The sequence below is a fragment of the Carlito syrichta genome, unplaced genomic scaffold (assembly GCF_000164805.1).
Source record: "Carlito syrichta isolate Samal-C Ts95f unplaced genomic scaffold, Tarsius_syrichta-2.0.1 Scaffold143284, whole genome shotgun sequence".
In the NCBI taxonomy this organism is placed as follows: domain Eukaryota; kingdom Metazoa; phylum Chordata; class Mammalia; order Primates; family Tarsiidae; genus Carlito; species Carlito syrichta.
Window position 1 is genome coordinate 600,640 of NW_007087380.1, and position 22,384 is coordinate 623,023.

General features: G+C 38.8%; 2 protein-coding genes across 9 annotated transcripts in view; one reads left to right on the top strand and one right to left on the bottom strand.

Moving 5' to 3' along the window:
- CAMKMT (calmodulin-lysine N-methyltransferase) overlaps nt 1–9,692 on the bottom strand; it is a 427,363-nt gene extending 417,671 nt beyond the window's left edge. The window contains exons 1-2 of the mRNA XM_008050222.2: nt 9,432–9,692; nt 325–494 (exon numbers count right to left, since the gene is read on the bottom strand). Of these exons, the coding sequence (XP_008048413.1) occupies nt 325–494; nt 9,432–9,569 (308 nt within the window). The 5' untranslated portion in view covers nt 9,570–9,692. The remainder of the gene's footprint in view (nt 1–324; nt 495–9,431) is intronic.
- A 78-nt stretch (nt 9,693–9,770) lies between these two features.
- The window catches only part of PREPL (prolyl endopeptidase-like), a 40,565-nt gene continuing 27,951 nt past the window's right edge, over nt 9,771–22,384 (top strand). For 2 of the 8 annotated variants that reach the window (XM_021708653.1, XM_021708655.1), the window contains exons 1-2: nt 10,046–10,185; nt 11,483–12,026. In XM_021708653.1, the coding sequence (XP_021564328.1) occupies nt 11,808–12,026 (219 nt within the window). In that variant the 5' untranslated portion in view covers nt 10,046–10,185; nt 11,483–11,807. Of the gene's footprint in view, nt 10,190–11,482; nt 12,027–22,384 lie in introns of all 8 variants that reach the window. The other 6 variants (XM_021708654.1, XM_008050227.2, XM_008050229.1 and 3 more) reach the window with 6 other exon arrangements.

A 22,384-nucleotide genomic window follows, 5' to 3' on the forward strand; every position in this document is an offset into this window, starting at 1 on the left:
CTACAACTCAAAAAAAAAAAAAAAAAAAGAAGTTGCCTTTTGTCATAACCAAATGCTCTGAGAGAATGGATAAATGAACCCTTTGATTTGCAACATACCTTGTCCTCAAATGCTACCATATTTCTGAGCATTTTTTTCTTTATTCTGACAATATAACAAGACCCATTTAAAACAGCAAGATTTCCTAACATAAAGTTGCAAAAACTAAGTTCTCAAGAAGCTTATCTGCAAACTCAACCAAATGAATAACAAGATTCTTATTAGATTACTTTCTTCTATAAAAGAAAACTAATTTTTAAAAATCTTAACTAGAGTAACAGTTACCTTAAGAAGATACTATATTCAGGATAGAAGACACTTGTATATTGGACCCATGCACCAATCTCTTCAGTTTCCATTTTTTTGGCTTCAGTTACTGAAAACAGATTAAATGATTCAAATCTTCTTACAGATACATGTCGCAGACAATCATCCAGGTGTTTTTGCTTCAGAACCTTTAAAATAAAATCAAATACTGAAGTTACGTTATAAAATATCATAAGTTATATGTTCAAAATTTAAGTGCTAAAGTTTCACTTCTGATAATGGCAGATTAGATCATTCAGACACACTTTCTACTGAAGACAACTAGAAAAGATGGGCAAAATAGTTAAAAACATTACTTGAAGATATTGGAGAACAAAGATAGTAAAACTTTACCAATCTGGTATCTTAAAAGGAGACAAACCTAGAGAGGTGAGTGACCCTGGCTTTTGCAACCACTTTTCTTCTGAGAACATGTGTCAATTCCAAAAGGCAGAACTGAGAAGACAAACAAAACCTTTAACAGCCAGTAGAGTTAGGAGGTAAAAGTTGAATTTTAAAGGTTATTTAGGCAGGGGCAGGTATATTATTCTGAGCCTGCAGGTGTATGTGTGTGTTTTAGGATAAATCAAACAAATAATTTTGTTGGTGTCACTGAACACCAGGTTTTTAAGTGTGGGGAAAAAGGAGATAAAGATGTAAGAGTGATAAGGTTAAACAAAAAACCCTGTGGCTCTGAAACTGAACAGAGGTATAATATAAACTAATAATTAAACTATTAACTATTAAAAACTATACATATGTTTTCTACATCTGACCACTGAAAAGATCTAAAAACAATGACAAAACTAGTGGCAATGAGCATACCTAGTGGCCACATTACTGTATCTGAACACCATTTTTTATTAAAATAAAGTAAGGCCTCTTGGAGAAATGGCAGGTATCGTACAAGATGAGCCTGGAACATCCTGTACACAAGAAAACAAGATACCTACTTTTAAAAACAATGAGTTATGTAAAAAAAAAAAAACTCAGGAGTCAATTTGAAGAGGGTCCTTTGAAGATGGGTGGTATGGTTTAAGGGTCCTCACAAAAACTCATGTTGGAACCTTTGCTCCCAGACAGGCAATGTTGGGAGGCAAAACCTTTAAGAGGTGGGTCTAATAAGAGGTGTTTGGGTCATGGGGCTCTGCCCTCATGGTTGATTTGGTGCAAGTCTCATGGTAGTGATTTCTCACTCATGAGACTAGGTAACTTCTGCCAAGGATGGGTTGTTGTCAAGCAAGGACATCACGGTGTTTTGCCCCTTCACACATGTCCGCATCCCTTCTGACCTTCTGGCATATATGACACAGTACGAAAACTCTCACTAGAAACTGAGCAGATGCTAGCGCTATGCTCTTGGACTTTATAGACACTGGAATTGTGAACCAAACAAACCTCTTTTCTTTATAAGTTACCTAGCCTCGGGTGTTGTGTTACACCAACAGAAAATAGACTAAGATAAGAGGATATCATATTAGTAAAAGTAATACATGTAACAGAATCAAAACATATTATTGTTTGTAATGGTATGTTTTTAAATGCCTCCTTGATGACAATTCAAAGATGCTAAAGAATCAACTTATTTTGAAAACTAGTAAATAAGGAGATAGAATCTAGTATTTATCCATCTTTCCTATATAACCTGCAACTGAGAGTACCCAAATAGAAAGGTAAGTTTCTTTTCATAGCGATATCCTAAGTAAAAGAAGAAGGATGACAGAATATCACAATTCATCAACTCTCTCATGAATTCATAAGCCTAGGAGAGCATAACCACAAAAGTAATAACCAGATATCACTGTGATTATTGATGAATGTTGATATCCCCACCATACTGACCAATTAAACAAAACAAAAAATATAAACTCTTAATCTGATCAAGCCTCTGTATCTACCACCTTATACGAAATAGGAAATACAAGGGATAGAAGACCACATTAAACAACATCATCAAGGTGCAGTTAACAAAATTCAAATTATGGGAAGCATTACAAGACCAACACATTCCAATAAATAAATAGCAAGGGGTGAACAAGAGAAAAACAGATGGAATATATAGATTAAAAACACTGGCTGGGTGTAGTGGCTCAAGCCTATTATCCCAGCATTTTGGGAGGCTGAGGTGAGAGGATCACTGAAGCTAGGAGTTTGAAACCAGCTTGGGCAGCATAGTGAGCCTCCACCTCTACAAAAAATTTTTAAAATTAGCCGGGTCTGGTGGTACACCCCCATGGTACTAAATAGTAGAGAGGCTGAGATGAGAGGATCACTCAAATCTAGGAGTTTGAGGTTGCATTGAGCTATGTCTGCACCACTGCACAAGAGCAAGACTCTGTCTCTAGCTTGGGCAATAGAGCAAGACTCTGTCTCTAAAAATAATAACAAAATAAAAATAAAAGACTTATGAGAGCTGTAAACCAATAACAATGTATGGATCTTATTTAGATCTTGTTTCAAAATAATAATCATTACGAAAAATAATGAGATAATGGGGAAAATTTGAAAACTGACTAGATATTTCATGACATCAATAAATTACTCCAGATGTGATATGGTAAAGTGATTATATTTTTTAATTGTATCTTTTATAGGTTCATAGGGAAATAGTTAAAGAAAAAAATGATATCAGAAATTTGCTTCAAAATAATGGGGGGAAACTAATAGGAAAAGATAGAAGAAACAAACTTGATCATGAATTAAAAATTGTTGAAGTTTGTGGATACCTGAGTTATGATTTACTATTCTCTCCAGTTTTGTATATGTTTGACATTTTCCATGACAGAAAAATTTTAAAGATATAAACACCTTCTTAGTCATCAACAACAAAATAAATTGTTAAAAAGATATCTGAAAAGCCAAATATATTTATAAATTAAGCACTATACTTCTAAATAACCTATGAACCCAAAAAAAGAATGCACAGTGAAAACTACATAGTACTTTGAACTGAATTATAATAAAAATACATTTCAAAACCTGTGACATGCAGTTAAAGCTATGTTCAGAGGGAAATTTATAGAAAGAACAAAAGTTGATAAGCTAAGTATTCATTACAAAAAATTAGAAAAAGAAGCAAATTAGGTCCCCAAATGAGTAGAAGTTAATGAAGTAGAAAACCAACATATAGGAGGGAGGATCAATAACACTAAAAGCTATTTATTTGAAAATATTGATAAATCTCTGATAACGCCAATTAGAAAAAAAGAAGTACCAGTGTGATATGGGAGATCACTATAGATCCTTTAGGCATTAAAAATAATGGCAATGGAATATTATGAAAGCTAAATGAAAATTTAGATGAAATAGACAAATTCCTAAAAGAAAAAAACGCAACTACCAAACTGACACAAGAAGAAATGGAAAATCTGAATAGTCCTAAACTATTTTATTTTATTTATTTATTTATTTTTTGAGGTGGAGTCTCACTCTGTCACCCAGACTGGAGTGCAGTGGTCACTCCCAGCCACTGCAGCCTCGACCTGCAGGGCTCCAGCGATCCTTCCGCCTCAGCCTTCCAAGTAGCTGGAACTACAGGCGCGCGCTCCCACGCCCAGCTCATTTTGACTTATTGTAGAGATGAGGCCTCACCAAGTTGCCCAGGCGGGTCTCGAACCCGCGGGCTCAGGCAATCCACTCACCTCAACCTCCCAAAGGTGCGAGATTACAGGCTGAGCCATCCTAAACAATTTTAAAAATTGAATTCATAAATTAAAAACTTAACACACACACAAAAAAAACTCCAGGCCCAGTCTGCTCACTAGAAGATGACACCAAACAACTAAATAAGAATTAATGCAAACTTAACACATTATTCATTAAATCCTTAAACAACCCTATGGGATAGATAGATATCCTTTACATGAGAGAGGAAACCGGGACACAGGGCAGTTAAGTAATTTTCCCTAGGTTAGAGAATTAGAAAGTTTTAAAACTAGGGTTAAAATCCAGTCTCAGTCGGGCTCGGTGGCTCAGCCTGTAATCCCACGCCTTTGGGAGGCTGAGGTGAGTGGATTGCCTGAGCCCGCAGGTTCGAGACCCGCCTGGGCAGCGAGACCTCATCTCTACAAAAAATCAAAAAATCAGCCGGGTGTGGTAGCGCATGCCTGTAACTTCGGCTACTCGGAAGGCTGAGGCGGAAGGATCGCCAGAGCCCAGCAGGTCGAGGCTGCGGTGGCCGGGAGCGGCCACTGCACTCCAGTCTGGGCGACAGGGTGAGACTCCAACTCAAAAAAACAAACAAACAAACAAATAAAATCCAGTCTCTCTGACTACAGACCACACCCTTAATACCTCTACTTATAGAGTACAGTAGACTGGCATAAAACATCCATTTCAACTACCAAGATACAGCCTATGTTATAGAGCTAGAAAGCTAGAAACTACATTTCCCAGAATCCTTAGCAGCCACAGTTTCATATGTGATTTTAGTTTAACTAACTAGATGCACTAACAGGAGAATTGAAATAAGGAAAGATGGTGTTGACTACGTTTCTGCAACTTTGCCATCAGTTAAATACTGTCATCAATTAAACATTTAACTGATCATTAATTAAATAGTACAAAACTAATAAAAGGGTTAAAAGTTGTTGCTTTCATAAAAACTAAGTTGAATGTTTTAGAAAGATAAAGGTACGTTGCTTAAAAATGTACAACCAATTTAGGTGTGGAAAGTCAACTACAAAAATTTTTAGGCTGGATATGGTGGCTCACACTTGTAATTCGAGTACTTTGGGAGGTGAAAGCAAGAGGACTACCTGAGTCCTGGGGTTTGAGACCAATCTGGGCAACCCGATGAGACCTGGACTCTACAATAAATTTTAAAAATTAGTCAGGCGTGGTGGTACACACCTGCAGTTCCAGCTACTTGGGAGGCTGAGGTGGAAGGATCGCCTGATCCCAGCAGATCCGGGCTGCAGTAGAAAAAGAGCATGCCACTGCACTCCAGCCTGGGTGATAAGGTGAGACCGTGACTCGAAAAAAAATTAATTACAAATTTTAAATTATAGATATCTAAGATTTGGCAATCAGATGATAATTTCACTTTAGAATATGTATCACTATCATTATTCATTTCTTTGACAAACTTCTCAATGAGCCAATCCAGGTAAAAAACATTCTACTTTAATATAAATTGTACTATGAAATAGTCCACTAATCAGATTATTCAGCTCAGTATTCATTCAGACCTGTAGGCAAAATTTTTCATTCCATAGGTGTTTGTGAATATGTGTTTAAGTTTGAACTGACCATTGCTACTTTTCCATCTGCCCTTCAGTCATTCCTTTTGGGAACTGCCTCTCCCTTACTCCATACAATTCTGGTGAGGTTGTTTCTTTCCTGCCACAGGGTGGCTGATAACCCAGGTTAGCTAAAGTGACCCATTCTATACACAGCAATTGCAACCTTGGTCTAGCAGTCATTTGGAGGACTGATTTGGATATTGGGGGGGGAAATGGTGGCTTCTTTTTTTTTTTAAGTCAGAGTCTCACTCTGTCACCCAGGCTGGATGGAGTCCAGTGGCATGTTCATGGCCACCGCAGCCTCAACCTGCTGGTTCAGGCTTTCCTTCCCAGTCTTCCAAGTAGCTGAAACTACAGGCATGGCCATCACACCCGGCTAATTTTTCTTGATTTATTGTAGAAATGAGGTCTCGCCAAGTTGCCCAAGCTGGTCTCGAATCCATGAGCTCAGGCAATCCTCTCATCTAGGCCTCCCAAAGTGCTGGGATTATAGGCATGAGACACTGTGCCAGGCCAACAATGGCTTCTTAATTACTGGATGGATTATGAAAGCCTGGAGTTGCCAATGGCCATCCTTGCCATCAGGTAATATGTCTTAACAAAGAGGAAAGCAGGACAACATCCATAGCCTCTATTGATATTGATTCATAAACTTTCAGAGCCCATCTAGTTTTAGCACACAGTAGACTCAAATGTTGACAACCTATCATGTACCAAATGATGAACTAGGTTCACAGGTTTTCTCTCCAAAATGTGAATTACAAAACATAGAAAATATTGACTATCATAAAGTCAAGGGCCATGTGACAGCATTGGAGCCCTACAGGGTAATGAAAAGCCTGCGTCATAAGGGAGAAAACAAGCAGACAGAAGCAGATGTCAGTAAGATGTCCCACAAGTGAGAAAAGGAGTCACATGTCTCTAGCATCATTTAGATTCCTCACAGTGTTCCAGTTCTAGAGGCATATTAACACATTCACGATCGGCAGACTGTTCACTTTCCTGAGAGTGGGTGAAAAGAAAAAAAAATCTGAAGCTGATTGCTGCAAACTGCTGTTGCTAAGTACAAGTGAAATGGTCTTTTCTAAATTGTCACCTTTCTCACAATACAGCTGAAAGTTGCAGACACATCCAATATTTGCCTCAGATACAACTCTGACTAGCATTCCGTACCTCATATTTTTATTCAGATTATAAACCGAATATATATTATATATGTCTTACATATATATATTTCTTCATTTACATTGCATCATTATATCACTATCACTATCTGTCTCACTATCACTAATAAGTTCACTGGATTCACCTTTCACCTCAGAAATCTCATTAGCATATATTTCCTCATTTTCCATAATGGTAAATTATTTTTAATGTTGATGTATAAAAGCCCTGAAATATCAAAATACAAGTATACAACACTAATTGCAACAAAATGATGACCAACTTGCAATTGTTACCAACTACGTAAATCAATAACAACATTGCCCAGTTGCTATCAGACAATTATATCAATTAACTTTCTCTCTCCTTGCCTCACTATTCATTTTCAAGCAAAATATAGTAACACACACATATGGCAATGTTGCAGCATTCAGAAACAGAATTTGCAAAGACGTAAGTTCACATCAGCAGCAACCAGGAACAGAACTTGGAATGATGTAGATCACGTCAGCAATTGCAAATGAGTTAAGATATGAATGATCCACTCATTTGAAACGATTTTACTAAAAGCTTGCAAATGTTTAATATGTATGATAGATTAGATTATTATATAAAAATATTTACTTCCTCCTTGTCATCTCCAAGAAAAGAGCTATACTTCCTTAGTCCTTGACTTTGGGTTTGGTCAAGTATATTACTTTGGCCAACATGGTATTAGCAGACAAGAGACAAAGCAGGAGCTTGAAATGTATTACTTCAGTCAGGCTTGCTCTCTTGCACCTCTGCCATCACCGTAAGAACATGTCAGCCAACTAGTCCAAGGATTAGAGGCATGTGGACCAAACATGTAGCCTAGAGCCACCAAGGTGATCAAAGCCAATGTCAGTCAACTCCTATGTGGTCCCCAGATGCATCAACAAAATAAACACCAACTATGGTGTTGTGGTTGTTACTCAGCAGTAGCTAACCGATACAATACACTAAAGTCTAGGTGCTATGGGCCACTTAAAAACTGTCCTTACTCTCAAGCTTTCCACAGACACATGATAATATCTACTAAAAAAAAACAATTAGCCAGGCAGTGTGCCAGGTGCAGAGCATGTAAATTAATATAACATAGTGTTTTCCCCTGGAGAACACCCATGCTAGTGAGAAAGAGAGACTGATCAAATGATCATAAAACAATACGATGAGTAGTTTATGAGTAGAGTGGGCTGAGAATCTAAGTCAACCCAGAGGCATTAGAGATGGCTTCACAAAAGAACAGATCAAAATGGAAGTGTGAAGGATGACAGTCATTTGCCAAGTAGAAAAGAAGATAAAAGACTCTCTGATCAGGCACAGGTATACCAAAACATCAACTGTCAAAACGTGTGGGGAATTCATATGGCAATCATAGCTGAAACTTGTCATTGTTGTCACTGTCCTGATTTAGACTGCAATTTACAATGAACATAAGTGCTGGACAACTTCAGTTTTTACTATATTAAGAATCACTGAAGTCATGTCACAAGACAGCAAAAGAGGAGAGTAGTGTGTATCTTAACAGGTATAGGAAGATTTTATTAATTCAAGGCCCTAATTTACTACTTTGATAATTCCATTTTAACAGATGTTTACTTCACTGTAGACAGTTCCTATGATGATCTTGGAGATATGCATTTATTATCCTATAATACCACTTGTAACATTAATTGCAAAACCAAATCATTAATGCTCTGAAAAGATCCCCAATGCATGAGTAAATAAATGATCTTACTTAAATCTAATGATCTACTTAACTCATCGCTGTAACATATTATGTCATAAACTCATTTTTTAAAAACTAATGAAAAGGTGACTCGAGACAACTGCAAACTAAGTAACCCCAAAATACTTAAAAGCACAATCTCAAGTAAGGCGGCAATAGCTGGGAAACTCTTTCCCAAATACAGCAATCAGAAATGGAAAAAATATTCTCCTGGATGAAGTTTTCAGCAGGAAGCCAGGTAGAGGCATAACACCGCTGTGCAATAAGAAGCAGCCTTCAGCTCAAGCAGTTTGCAAAGAACGTCCGTGATCACAAGCCAGCACGGCCGTCAAACTTGCACCAGAGTGAAGTTATAAGCGAGAGACGGAGGGGCAGCCCTTTCCACTCCTTCCACGCTCCGCTCCTTCCACGCTTCTTCCATACGGAAGAACCCGAGGGAACGCGTGCAATGTCACAGCCCCAACACAGTCAACCACGCTGACTTCGGGTCAGGGGCTGTAGACCAGGCATCGGTAACTAGAACCAAGCAGGCACTTAAGCAAGGGAAAGAAACCCGGGGGCAAGGGGCAGAACAGAAGCAGGAGAAGAAAAGCAGCACGGGGTGAGGAGTGGTGGGCGCATCGACCAGCCTGGCAAGTGGAAAAGGTCCCCCAGACGAAATCAGAGTCTAGAGGGGGCTCTTCCACTTCGATCTGAGTTTTCCAGGAGCTCAGCCATGGCTGTCCCCCTCCCGCCCAGCCCCACTTGATCCCTTCTTTTGGCTGAGACGCTTGCTTAGATGAAGCGAGGGGGCGCTTCTCAGGGGGCTGCCGACAAACTGAGAGGGAAGTCCCACAAGTGACAAGGAGAGCGAGCGGCAGCCGCCCGCTTGCCCGGTACCTGAAGGGGAGTGGCTAGAGGCAAAGGTGAGCGAGCGGGCTCTCCCTTACCTGCCGCAGGAGCTTCCACCGGGCGGCTCCCAGGGGCGCCGAGACTGCTGGCCCCCGAGCGGCCCCGCCAACTGCCGCGCCCCCGCTTGCGGTTCGAGCAGTCTCGCTGGCCCCGGCGTCCGCGACTTGCGACTCCATCTCCCTGGAGCCTCCTACACCCGCAGGTGCTGCCGCTATAGCTCTCCCCTGCCAGGACCTGCCTACTTTTTTCCTGTCAGGACCTGCGACGCCCGGCCCCTCTCCCACGGCCCTTGCGCGCGCGCGCCCTCCCCGAGTTCCGCATTTCCGGTATTCGCGTCTCCTTGGCAACCGGGGCATCGCTATTACGTCATTGCACCATTTTGCTGGTAGCCATCTTGAGTGAGGGCGGACCAGTGGGTGAGAGAGCGGGGGCAAAGCTAATGGGACGCTGTCCCTCACTGTTTTATTCTTCCCTGCTTCTTCCCGAGTTCAGAATATTAGCAAAGGGCCCAAGGCTTTGGAGACTGGAGGATCAGGAGTGCAAGGAGAATCCGTGACCACAGTAAAGATGGCGAAATCTGCCTCGTGCTCGTGCTAGGTTGCGGTTACGTAGATCGGCGTGCTGCAAACCGGCTCTGGGCGGCTCTGAGTAGGTTGTCGCTCTGCAGGCTGCGGAACGCACATTCGGCTGGACGCGCTTGAGGTGACAGCAGCTCCTCCCTGAGAGCTTCGGGTTCTCAGGCTTGCCTTCACTCTCTTGTGCCCAGAGTCGGACTTGACTCTTTCTATTTGCGTACGTATGGGGGGAGGGGTGCTGGTGTCTTCCTTTCTCCCCTTCCTCCCCCCACCCAGCCGCCCCTCCGTCCCCTGGCCCTCGCTTTTTGACCCGTGTCCCATCACTGCATGTCACCTGGTCCCTCTTGCACTCAGGTCGCCTCTTTTCTGGGGTGGAGAGTTGCACAGGGAAAATGAATAGGTTCTCCAGGGAGCACCCATTTGTTTTCCCCACCCCCATCCCTAAACCTTGCATATCGTCTCCTCCTTGAATATGAAAGATGGATGGGTGGAGGCTATGGGGGCAGAGACAGCGATTTAGGGCCTTGCAGACCTTGTTCTTCAGGGTCTTTTTTTTTTTTTTTTTTTTTGCTAATGTCGGCTGATGCTTCCCTAGCCCCAGTAACCTGTTATTTTGCTGAGACACAGAGGGGACTGGGGGGCGGGGGGGGCAGGGTCGTGGTAGCGGATCAGATCTATGTAAATTTGACGCAGTGTTCTGGTTCTTTGATACCAGGGGGCATTTTGTGGAAGGTTCCATGATGACGTGCAACAGTGTGTAACATGCCTAGATTACTGAGTGGTTACTACGTGCTAGGCACTGTATTGAGGTCTGCAGATCAGTTGTCTCATTTTATTCTTACAACAGCGGCAGCTCTAGGTCCATGGTGGTATTATTTCATGTTTGCAAATGAATTATCTGAAGCCCAGAGACACAGGTAGTTACGTGTAGAAGCCAAGACCTGAACCTAGGTCCCTCGGACTCTTAACTCCTTACTAGCTATGACCATTAATCAGTAGAAACCAGAGGTGGCCTCACATTTTAATTTGTGCATCGTACAGTTTTTGTTGTGGCTGTTGTTTTTTACCTTTTTACTAAATACCTATGTAACAATAAAGTCCAGTCGTTCATTATGCCCAGTATTTGGAGCTAAATAGATTGGACTTTTTGCTAGACTACTTACTGTCCAGGTGACCTGGGGCAGTTTCTTAAATCTCCCAGAGTCACAGTTTACTCACCTGTAAAATGAGCATCATAATAGCTACTTTATCAAGTCCATATAAAATTTAAATTAGACAAAGTAGATAAAAGCGTCTGGCATGTAGTCAGTACTCAACAGGGATTAATTTCCCCTCCCCCATCTTTATTAAATAACTAGGCTCTTCCAGTTTATCCCCCATATACATTTCAAAGATGTGTTCAGAATTGTGTAAGATCAAAGCCATTTTGAAGCCCTCAGTGTTCCTGAGATGCCCCTCATGCCTGTACTTATTTGCAATATTTTATTTTGATTCTTTTCTGTTTTTTGTTTTAGTTTGCATGTGCACCAGAATCAGTGCTGCATAGTTTGACTCAGCCTGATAGGATTGGCCTTACAAATGAGACATTTAATTCACATCTGCCAAGAAGTATGATTTGAATGAAACTTTAAGTTCTTCCAAGTTTTTAGTTTTATTTAACCTAAGTTATCAGCTGTCTGAAGTTACTGGTAACCTGAGGGGTGCATCGCCCTGAAGGGAGAAATGAAAACAGCTGATCATTTTTAAATGCTCTGAGAACTCACTACTCTATAATCAGACCTGTAAATCATTCATTGCTGGCAGCCCCAAAGGGAGGATTAAACCAGGGACTTTACTATCATGCAGCAGAAGACCAGATTATTTCTCCAAGCTTTGAAGTTTAGTATTCCTCACCTTGGGAAATGCATGCAGAGACAGCAGTTCAATCACTGTCACTTCGCTGATCATTATTACAATAGAATAAAATTGAAAAAATATCACCTAACCATGTGTCTTCAGAATAAACCCAAGATATCAGAGTTAGCAAGCAACATCCCAAGTCGGAGCTTCTCACAAAAGGTATGGACGCTTTAAGTTAACCTATTGTAGGTGATTAAGATGAATTCGTTTAAAAATAAAGATGGAATAGGAAGAGCTACTAATTTTCTCAGTAATTCTATCTTGATTTTTAAAATTTCCAGACTCAGTTATCTATAGATAAATATAAGTATAAAAATGTATATGTATGTATTTATAGAGTGCTTATGTAATATTTAGAAATGTAGATTGATTAAAAAATGACTCACCTCAGAACTTCCTTAGTGTACCTGCCAGTACATTTCAAAATGTAATTCAGCTTTCTAAAATGCCTAGAATACCAAATTATAGCTCTTAGTAAAAGCTAATAGTAAGCTAATTACTTTGTGAATTCTGAATTAGGAGGAAACTTAAGTAAAGGTTATGTATGCAATTTGTTTCTCTGTAAAAAAATGAAATACAGTCTTGCATTTTTCACTTGGAAGACACTCTCAGACTATTGAACTTCTTCCAGACTCCAAGCTATGGACATGAACTCAACCTTGAGGACCTGATTGCCCTTAAATGTAGAGTAACCACTATACCCTGGTTTACCTGGGATAGTCCCATTCTATACATGCTGTCCCTGTGTAATTTTTTTTTCCTGTGTAATTATTAATAGTGTCCCCTTTCCTCCCCGAAGTGCTCTGGTTAGGTTGGTAAATTATATGGTCATCCTACTTATTTGAGATTAAACTATTTGTGCTGCTGCCTGTTTGACATACCTCTCATGCCTTTTACTTCTTATGTTCCTTAGGTTCCTTAAGTTATATGTGGGGATGATACTCTTAGAGTATTTTAGCATATTTTATGATTTTAATATTAAGTGTAAAATTCCACTGAACTTAACATGATGTTTTCAAGGTTCACCTATGTTGTAGCTGGATCAGAACTTCATTTCCTTTTATAGCTAAATAATATCTCATTGTATACATTAATCACATGTATCCATTTTGATGGAAACTTGGGCAGCTTCTTTTTAATCTAATTTTATCTGTTTTTTCTAGTTTTAATTTGATTTGTACCCTTTTCTTAGCTCATACCTGTTTTAGGGTTTTGTGTGTGTGTGTGTGTGTGTGTGTGTTTCTTTTGCTTTTATCTTTTTATCTGTTAGCCCCTTAGTCTTCCTAGAATTTTGCTTTCTATGTTTTAGTCTTTCAAATTATTTTCCTTTTTATAGCATCTTGGCTTAATTTAGCACTTTGACTCATACTTTACTCAGAAATTCTTTGTCTTCCTTTTATTTCAAATTTTATCTTTTTTTGCACAGCCTTATTCTGCTTTAGAGTGATACAGTTTTGAATTTTACTTATTGGACTAAATTTTGAACGTTGAGGCTATTTTATTTTGCATTGTGTTTAGAACAATTTGTCATCCTGTACTTTTAACTCTTTAAGTTTATAAATAGTAGACAGGAATTACTGTCAGGGTGACAGCTGTGGTATTAGTTCACACCCTAAACCCTAAACAGGAGGTTGACTATTTTTTCCCTCCATTTGTCCCTGAAGCAATTTTTCAATTATTTTTTATAGATTTTTCACTACCTAAAAACTGTAACCTGACTCAGTGACTCCAAGAAAAGTAGTTCTTTTAGTAATTTTTTTAACCTGATGAAGTGGTCCTGCTTTCACATGTCATATATCAACCATTCCCTCTAAGAAATGATATAATCTAAAAGCTGTGGTCTTTAACTTTTATGATGACTGAGACCTGAGGAAGATTTATAAAGATACCCCTGCAACTCTTCATAGACAAGAATGCACAATTCCTTCTTTCAGCAAACATCCACTGAATTTCAGCATCCACTCTTACAGGTTGCAGTAAAGCAGAAGAAATATCTAGTGATTTTAGTTAAATTAAAATATCTCTACTTAAAGTAAAAACCCATTACCTATATAAGTTAACTAAATAACAACTGAAGGTAGCACAAGGCAAAAGATCTAGCCATGACTGTTGTAACTGTGAACTAGTCAGGATTCTTAATTTTCCCAACTGGAAAAAAATAGGAAGTTTCAACTTGGCATTTTCTAAAAGTCCTCCAAGTGCTACAATTTTATGATTCTGTGCTTCTCTTACTACTTTAGCAACAGATTAACACCTGCAAATTTGAGACTCTGCAGCGTCAGCTTCTGCAGTCTAACTGTATATCAGACATCCTGAAGAGATTTAGAAATGCAGATTCTAAATCTCACCTCATATCTGCTGGATCAAAATCTTTGTGGTAAGGCCTAGGAATCTGTTTTTTAAAGTTCCTCAGTTAATTCTGAACCTCCTAGCCTGCCACTGACAGTGGACCTGTTTTTAGAAACTAGCAGTGCTTGGTGATCGAGTTTTGCTCATCTAAGCCTAGTTGAATTCTTTCAGTTCTGAAATTCTTATTGGTCAGTACCTTAGCTTTCCGTTTTACATTAGCCAGATGACAAGATAAATGTATTCCATTATACTCACACAGCACCTAGTGATATTCAAAGACTATCATCCATCCAGATACCACATTTCTGTATCTTCCACATCATCTGCTCTGTTCTGACTACAAAAATAATTACCAAAATCTTTGATCATGATAATTTGAACATGATACAAAAAGAAAAATAAGTAAAAAGATAGGACTAAATTTTTTCATTAAACATGTCTTTTATCTATTTCTGCAATACAGATTAGCAGTTCCTGCAATAATCTCTAAAATAGATTGACTGTCAGTTTTCTTCTTCACTGTGATCTGTGATTTCACTGTGATCTGTGATTTGTAAGAATCACATGTTATAACTGACAGGTTCAAAACATTTTCAGGAAAGGAAGAAAAAAGAAACATTAAAGGAAAACTCAAGAAGGCCAGAAAGAAAAGAAAAAAGTAGACTCAGTAATTTCTTCTGTGATCATTCATAGAGTGGGACCACCTCATAGTTCAACTTCATTGTTGGTTATTTCTTCGCTTTCCATTTACTTTTTAATGTACTTGACCTGGCTTCTACTCCTGCTTTAAAACCTCTGTCAGTGTTGCCGAAGATGTTACATGTTTCAACCTAGTGGATACTTTCCTTTTGTCCTCTTGAATAAGCGCTGTCAGCCGACTGGACACATTTGACAATTCCTCCTTGGAATACTCTTCCATTTTGACTTTATGATCCCATATTTTTCTGGTTTTCTGTTACCTTACCAGCCTATTCTCCTCAGTCTCCTTTTCTAATTTTTCTTCCGTATCACCTCTAAATTTGGGGGTTTCTCAGGGTTTGGTCCTAGTCCTTTTTTCTCTCTGTAATTTCTTCTTAAGTAATCTTATCCATTCCCATGGATTTAAGTACCATAATAACCACTCTTTTCAACCCAGTCTCCCTTCTGAGTTGCACAGTATTTGCTGCCTAACGGTCTCCAGTTGGACATCTCACTGACTTCTCAAACTGTCCACAGTTGAACTTCAACTTTTCCAGCTCTGACTCAGCTCTTCTTTATTTCAATGCTGTGTGTATACTCATGTATGTGTTCAAGCTAGAATACTGGAAAACATTCTTTATTCCTTTTGTTTCCTTACCCTGCCATCATATCCATTAACAGTGTATCCTAAACGAGCTTTGTGATTTTTGCTATATCTCCATACTACCCAGTCTGTTATGTACTTGTTCTAGTTTAATGAACTTATATAATTAGCAAATCACTGATTTGATGTTCTAGTTATATTCTTTCTAATAAAAATGCATCATATATATGACATGCTTTCAGAAACACTACATCATCCTTTTAGGTCTTGATTAAATGTTACCTCCTGAGAAGTTACTTTGGTTACCATGGTCAGAATTACCTTTCCTAGGAAAAAAACATTTAATCAGCTGGGCGCAGTGGCTCACACCTGTAATCCCAGCACTTTGGGAGGCAGAGGCAAGAAGATTGCCTGAGACCAGCCTGGACAACTTGGTGAGACCTCGTCTCTACAGTCAATCAATCAATCAATATTAAATTAAAAAAATTAAAATTAAAAAATTAGCCAGGCATGGTGGCGCATGCCTGTAGTTCCAGCTACTTGGAAGACTGAGGTGGAAGAATCACCTGAGTTCGGAGATCAAGGCTGTGGTGGCCGCAAGCGTGCCACTGCTCTCCAGCCTGGGCAACTGGGTGAGACTCCAACTCAAAAAAAAAAAAAAAAAAATTAAGACCTAAAGTAGAAAAAAGAACTAGGCAGAGACAGGAGCACATATAAAAACTCCTAAATTGCAAGAGAACATCAATATAAGTACTATAGCCAAAAGGATCAAAGATGAGCCAAAAGAGGCAAACAGGGCCAGGTGATGTAAAGGTGATTTTGTGTATCTTGCAAGAAGTTTGAGCCATATCCTACAAGCAATAGAATGCCATTGAAAAATGTAGGTGCAATCAGGTTTGCATTTTAGAGGAATAGCTCTGACAGGATTGCAGAGATTAGATTGGAAGTAGAAAGCCTTTTCAGTAACTCAGATGAGTAAAGATGAGCGTCTGAACTAAGGTCATAAATACAAAATAGAAAGAAATAGCAGACTTCATGGAATATTGACGAGAAAGAACCAGTTGGACTTCATCGTTACCAGATAATTGCATTTTATTTGAGACATCTTAGTGGATGGCCAGAGAGTTATCTGTTTGGATTCTAAAATCCAAAAGCCTCTTATAAAAGTTTTTTTTGTTTGTTTTTAGCTAGGATGTGAGGAATGGGCAAAACCTGAAGTAAACTAACACAAAACTATTATGATCTCAATCAGTTGTTTTACTCTGAGATGTCACAGCATTTGATTACAGGGTAGTTTCCCCCTATATACTGAAGTAGTTACCATGAACTTCCCCAGATCACAGAATTCTATCTTTGTGTTTCAGGTGGACTTATTTCACAGTCACATATGTATCCTTACTGTTACTCAAATCTTAAGGGTAAAGAAGGGGAAGGAATAAATACTACTTAAGTGGAGATTTCAATAGCAGTTGGATATATGAGTCTGGAATTTGAGAAGAGTTGTATATAAGTAGCAGTTGAAGCCAAAAGAGCCATAACACTGTATTTACTTCTGTGCTATTACTAAATATTGTAAGCTTTTTCTACCTCATTAGATTGAGAGGATCTTAAGGATATGCATCTTGCCTAGCACATAGCATAATGACTGCCACATAGCAGATAAACAATAAGTGTTTATGGGATGAATTTTTCTTTTCATATAACCACATTTTACTGCTGGAAAAAAGACCCCAGAAATCATAGAGTCTGAGCTCTTAATTTACATCTGTGGTCCACTCTGAGTTCACTTTGCTTATGGTGTAAGGGACTGGGGTACAGCTTGGTTTTTTGACTTATGGATATCCTGTTAACACCATTTGTTGAAAAGACTCCTTTTTCTATTGAATAGTCTTGACATCCTTTTCAAAAATCAACTAACTATAAATTTAGAGCTTATTTCTGCAATTTCAGTTTTATCTTATTGATCTATGTCTATTATTATGCCACCCTCTTAATTACTATAGCTTTGTAATAATTTTTGAAATCAGGAAGTGTATGAACTCTTTCTATACAAATGAAAAAACTGAAGCCACAGAGCCTAAGGTTAAGAAAATAGACTTCAACCTGATTCACAGTACCTTCCTTTTTCTCTTTTCTGTTGTTTTCTTTTTTCCTTTTTTTTTTTTTTTTTTTTTTTTTTGAGAGTCTCACTCTGTCACCCAGGCTGAAGGGCAATGGCATGATCATGGCTCACCATAACCTCAACTTCTTGGGTTCAGGAAATCCTCCCACCTCAGCATCCTTAGTAGCTGGGACTACAGGTATGAGCCATCTCGCCCGGATAAATTTTTTTTTTTGGTAGAGACAAGGTCTCACTATGTTGCCTAGGCTGGTCTTGAACTCCTAGGTTCAAGCAATCTTCTAGTCTCTGCCTCCCAAAGTGCTGGGATTATAGGCATGAGCCACCATACCCGGCCTACCTTTCTTTTTTTAATGCCTTTTAGTGCAGATTTGGGATATATAGCAATGAACAAAATAAACAAAAATCCCTGCCTTCATGGAGCTTACCATCCTACTTGAGTGGGGAGAAGAGAGAATAAAGGAATATGTGAATGAAATACAAAGTATGTCAGAAGCGATAGGTATAGTGGAAGAAATAATGAATAGACAGTGTGGGGATGGGAAGGAGCTTTATTTTTGTGAAATGATTAGGAAAGGCTTAGCTATTTGAGGAATGGCCCAAACAAGGGGATATTTGGGCATAGGGCACAGAAAGTTCTAAGAAACTGAGGTGGGAGGAAGCCTACTGTGTTCAAGAAACATCACGTGTGGCTCAACTAAAAGAAGTGGACATTCTTAGAGTAGTAGTAGGTGAGGTCAGCAAAGTAATAGGGCAAGATCCTTTAGAACTTGGTAGAACATTGTAAGAAATTTTGCTTTTCCTCTTTTTTTTTTTTTTTTTTGAGTTGGAGTCTTACTCTGTCACCCAGACTGGAGTGCAGTGGCCGCTCCCAGCCACCACAGCCTCGACCTGCTGGGCTCCGGTGATCCTTCCGCCTCAGCCTTCTGAGTAGCCGGAATTACAGGCATGTGCTACCATGCCCGGCTGGTTTTTTGATTTATTGTAGAGATGAGGTCTCGCTTGCCCAGGTAGGTCTCGAACCCGCGGGCTCAGGCAATCCACTCACCTCAGTTTCCCAAAGGTGCGGGATTACAGGCTGAGCCTGGCTGCTTTTCCTCTTGATCTAGATGGGATACCATTGGAGGATGTTGAGTGGAGGAGTGATATAATCAACTGACTTTAGACTCACTATGTTGTCTATGAAGAAAATACACCACAGAAGGCAAGGATACAAGCAGAGAGAGCCCTTGGGCTTTTGCAGCAATCCAAGGGAGAGAGAATGATGATACCACCAGAGTAGCACCCATCCAAGTGTAAGAAGTGATCAGATCCTAGATATATCTTGAAAGTAGAATTAACAGGATTTAGCAGATCGCCTAGTTGGGGCAAGGCTTTTAAAAAGCCTGAGCAGCTGGGAGGACAGACTTGTCATTTATGTAAATAGAAAAGATTACCCGGAGAACAGTGTTTTTTAGGGGGGAGGGCGATGTATAGGGAGACTGAAAGTTCAGTTTTAGATATTTTTAGCACATTTATTGACATCCAAGTAGAAAGGCTAAGTAGTCCGTTGGATATACAAGTTAGACTTGTTCAGGATTGATGTTCAGGCTGCAGTGATAAATTTGAGAGTCCTCAGCATATAAATAGCATTTAAAGTCATAACTGGATGAAATCACCAAGGGAATTAGTGCACACTGTAAAGAAGAGAAGTGACCCAGGAACTGAACCCTGCCAATGGTAAAAAGCCAGAGTATTGAGTGTGAACCAGTTTAAGAGACTGAGAAGGAAATACTCATGAAGTAGGAGGAAAACAAGAAAAATGAAACCTGGAAGCCAAGTAAAGAAACGTTTTTAGGAGGAGAAAGTGATCGGCTGTACCATGATGCTGATAGGTCAAGTAATATGAATACTGAAAATTAACTTCTGCGCTTTTCAATGTGGTGGCCATTCAGTGACCTTGACAACAGCAGTCAGTGGAGTAGGAAGGACAGAAGAGAAGGGGAAGGAAAAGAATTACTTTCCTTCATTTAACAATTTATTTTAAATAACAAAATGAATTAACAAATACAACTAGATATTTTAAATGAATATAATTACAATTTTTGGGAAAACTGTTTGCTAAATACAACGAATATATTAATACATTTAGGTATTTTAATGAAAGATTTGGTATATTCCTATGTAAGACAGCTGACAGAAACAAGAAGTTCCTCTCAGCCGGCTCGGTGGCTCAGCCTGTAATCCTGTGCTTTGGGAGGCTGAGGTGAGTGGATTGCCTGAGTCCGTGGGTTCAAGACCCACCTGGGCAACTTGGTGAGACCTCATCCCTACAATAAATCAAAAAAATTAGCCAGGCGTGGTAGCGCGCACCTGTAGTTCCAGCTTGGAAGGCTGAGGCAGAAGGATCGCCAGAGCCCAGCAGGTCGAGGCTGCATTGGCCAGGAGCGGCCACTGCACTCCAGTCTGGGTGACAGAGTGAGACTCCAACTCAAAAAAAAAGAAGTTCCTCTCTAAGGTTTTAAGGTTTTATCATTTTTTAAGTTTATTATTTTCTATTTTTTCCACAATAGCCAAAATGATCAAACTTAGCATCATTAATAGTAGGACAAGCTGATGTTATTGAAATAGCTCTAAAATTTATCTCCTTTATTTGCATTAGATTACATTGTACATTGATAGTGTTTCTAATGTTGGGCCATTTTTTCATTCTTAGGAAAAATCCTACTTAGTTACATAAGATTTTATCATTACTGTTACTGTTTTTGTTTTGTGCTTTTTAAAAATAGTTGCTATATCCCATTTTATTTTAGAATAAGATTGATTTTGTAATTGTCTTATATTGTCAATGTCCTTTTGGTGTCAAGGTTATATTAACCTAATAAAGCAAATTGAGTAGTTTTATCTCTATTCCTATTTTCTTGAACAATTGGCATGTGAGAAGATTATCTGTTCCTTGAAGATCCAGAAAAGCCACCTTTGAAAGTATCTAGGCTTGGTGTCTCTTTCAAGAAGGGGACACTAAATTACCAATTTAATTTCTTTTCTTTTTTTTTTTGGAGTTGGAGTTTCACTCTGTCGCCCCGATTGGAGTGCAATGGTATGCTCCTGGCCACTGCAGCCTCAACCTGCTGGGCTCCGGTGATCCTTCCACCTCAGCCTTCCAAGTAGCCAGAACTACAGGCGTGCGCTACCATGCCCAACTGATTTCTGATTTATTGTAGAGACGAGGGCTTGCCAAATTGCCCAGGTGGGTCTCGAACCCGCAGGCTCAGGCAATCCACTCGCCTCAGCCTCCCAAAGTGCTGGGATTTCAGACTGAGCCACCAAGCCCAGCCTACCAATTTAATTTCTTTAGCAGTTACTGATTTATGTAACTTTTCTATTTCTTGTCAGTTTTGTAATTCTTTTTTCTCTCCGGAAGCGTATTCATTTTATGTGTTTTCATATATATTGATATTTATAAGTTTATTATGACTTATAAAATCTTTTTTATTCTTCAAAATCTTTTATTGATTAGCTTTGCTATATTTTGTCTTTTTTTTTAACTAGGTTTCTAAAAGAATCAACTTTTTTATTCTCTCTTTCGTTTATCAGTTTCATTGAAGCAATTAATTTTATTTCCTTTCTTCTGCTTAAAACTTTTACTCTAAGATTTATCTCCTTATTCTGTTTTACTCTGTTTTAGATTTACTCTGTTTTCTAAATCAAAATGCTTCATATTGCATTATATCCAGAGACAAATAATATCAGTTTGTACCAGTATTAATGATGTTAAATTTGATCATTTTGGCTCAAGTGGTAACTGCTAGTTCTCTTTATAAAGGGATGTAGGGTTTGGTACTGTGTGAATGTTGTATTACCCAACATTCTTTCACCTGGAGTTTAACAGCCATTGATAATCTTTAATCAGTTGTTTCATTGGGGATTGTGAAGTGATTATTTTCTAATTACATTATTCTGTCTACATTTATTAGCTGGGATGATTCAATAAAGAAGTTGTTCATTTTTTATTGATCTTGTTCTCTCTTTTGATTTTTGTTTGGTGTAGATTTTTGCTTTTTTTTCAGTTACTGTGAATTTTTCCCATTGTATTCCAATCGATTATTCATTATTCTTTTTGCTGTTCACATTGTAGCAAGTAGGAATGCCTTCAGATTGGCTCTTGTGTCCTTGGGCATGTCTTCATTAAGCTTTGAGTACCTCTATACTTTCTGGCACAAGATCTCCCAAGTCTATTCTCTATTCCCCTTGCCCCAGGCTTGGACTTAGCCATTTGTTAATGGTACCATCTTGACTAAAAGGCTATCCCGTGTCTTTCTAGTTTGCCCTTCTTCTGTCTGTAGAGTTCTGCATTTTTGCCATAATAAAGTTACTCCATTCTCCTATTTTATAACAGTTTTCATTGTTAAAATGGTTTTGTGGTGTGCCACTTGGGAGTGGGAATGGATGCTTCTTTTTTCTACTAATGGAGTAATACCGTTCATGTAAACTTCTTAAAATTTAAAAGGAAAGCCATCCTTACTTCAGCTCTGTTAGCTAGTATATGCCCTTGAAACAAGTATTAAGATACTTGGCTAAAATGGATAGCTTTAGCTATGTACCCTAATGCTAATGCCAGCTAGAATTGAAATGAAAACTTAAAACCATCAGTGGATATTCTTGGGACAGAACAAAAAACAAAAGCAAGTTCATAAAGAACTTTATGAATATTATATTTTATGACTATTATATAAAATCTGTATTTCTTTGGGAATTCCTTTTGAGGAATTATTTAGTAAGTTCTTG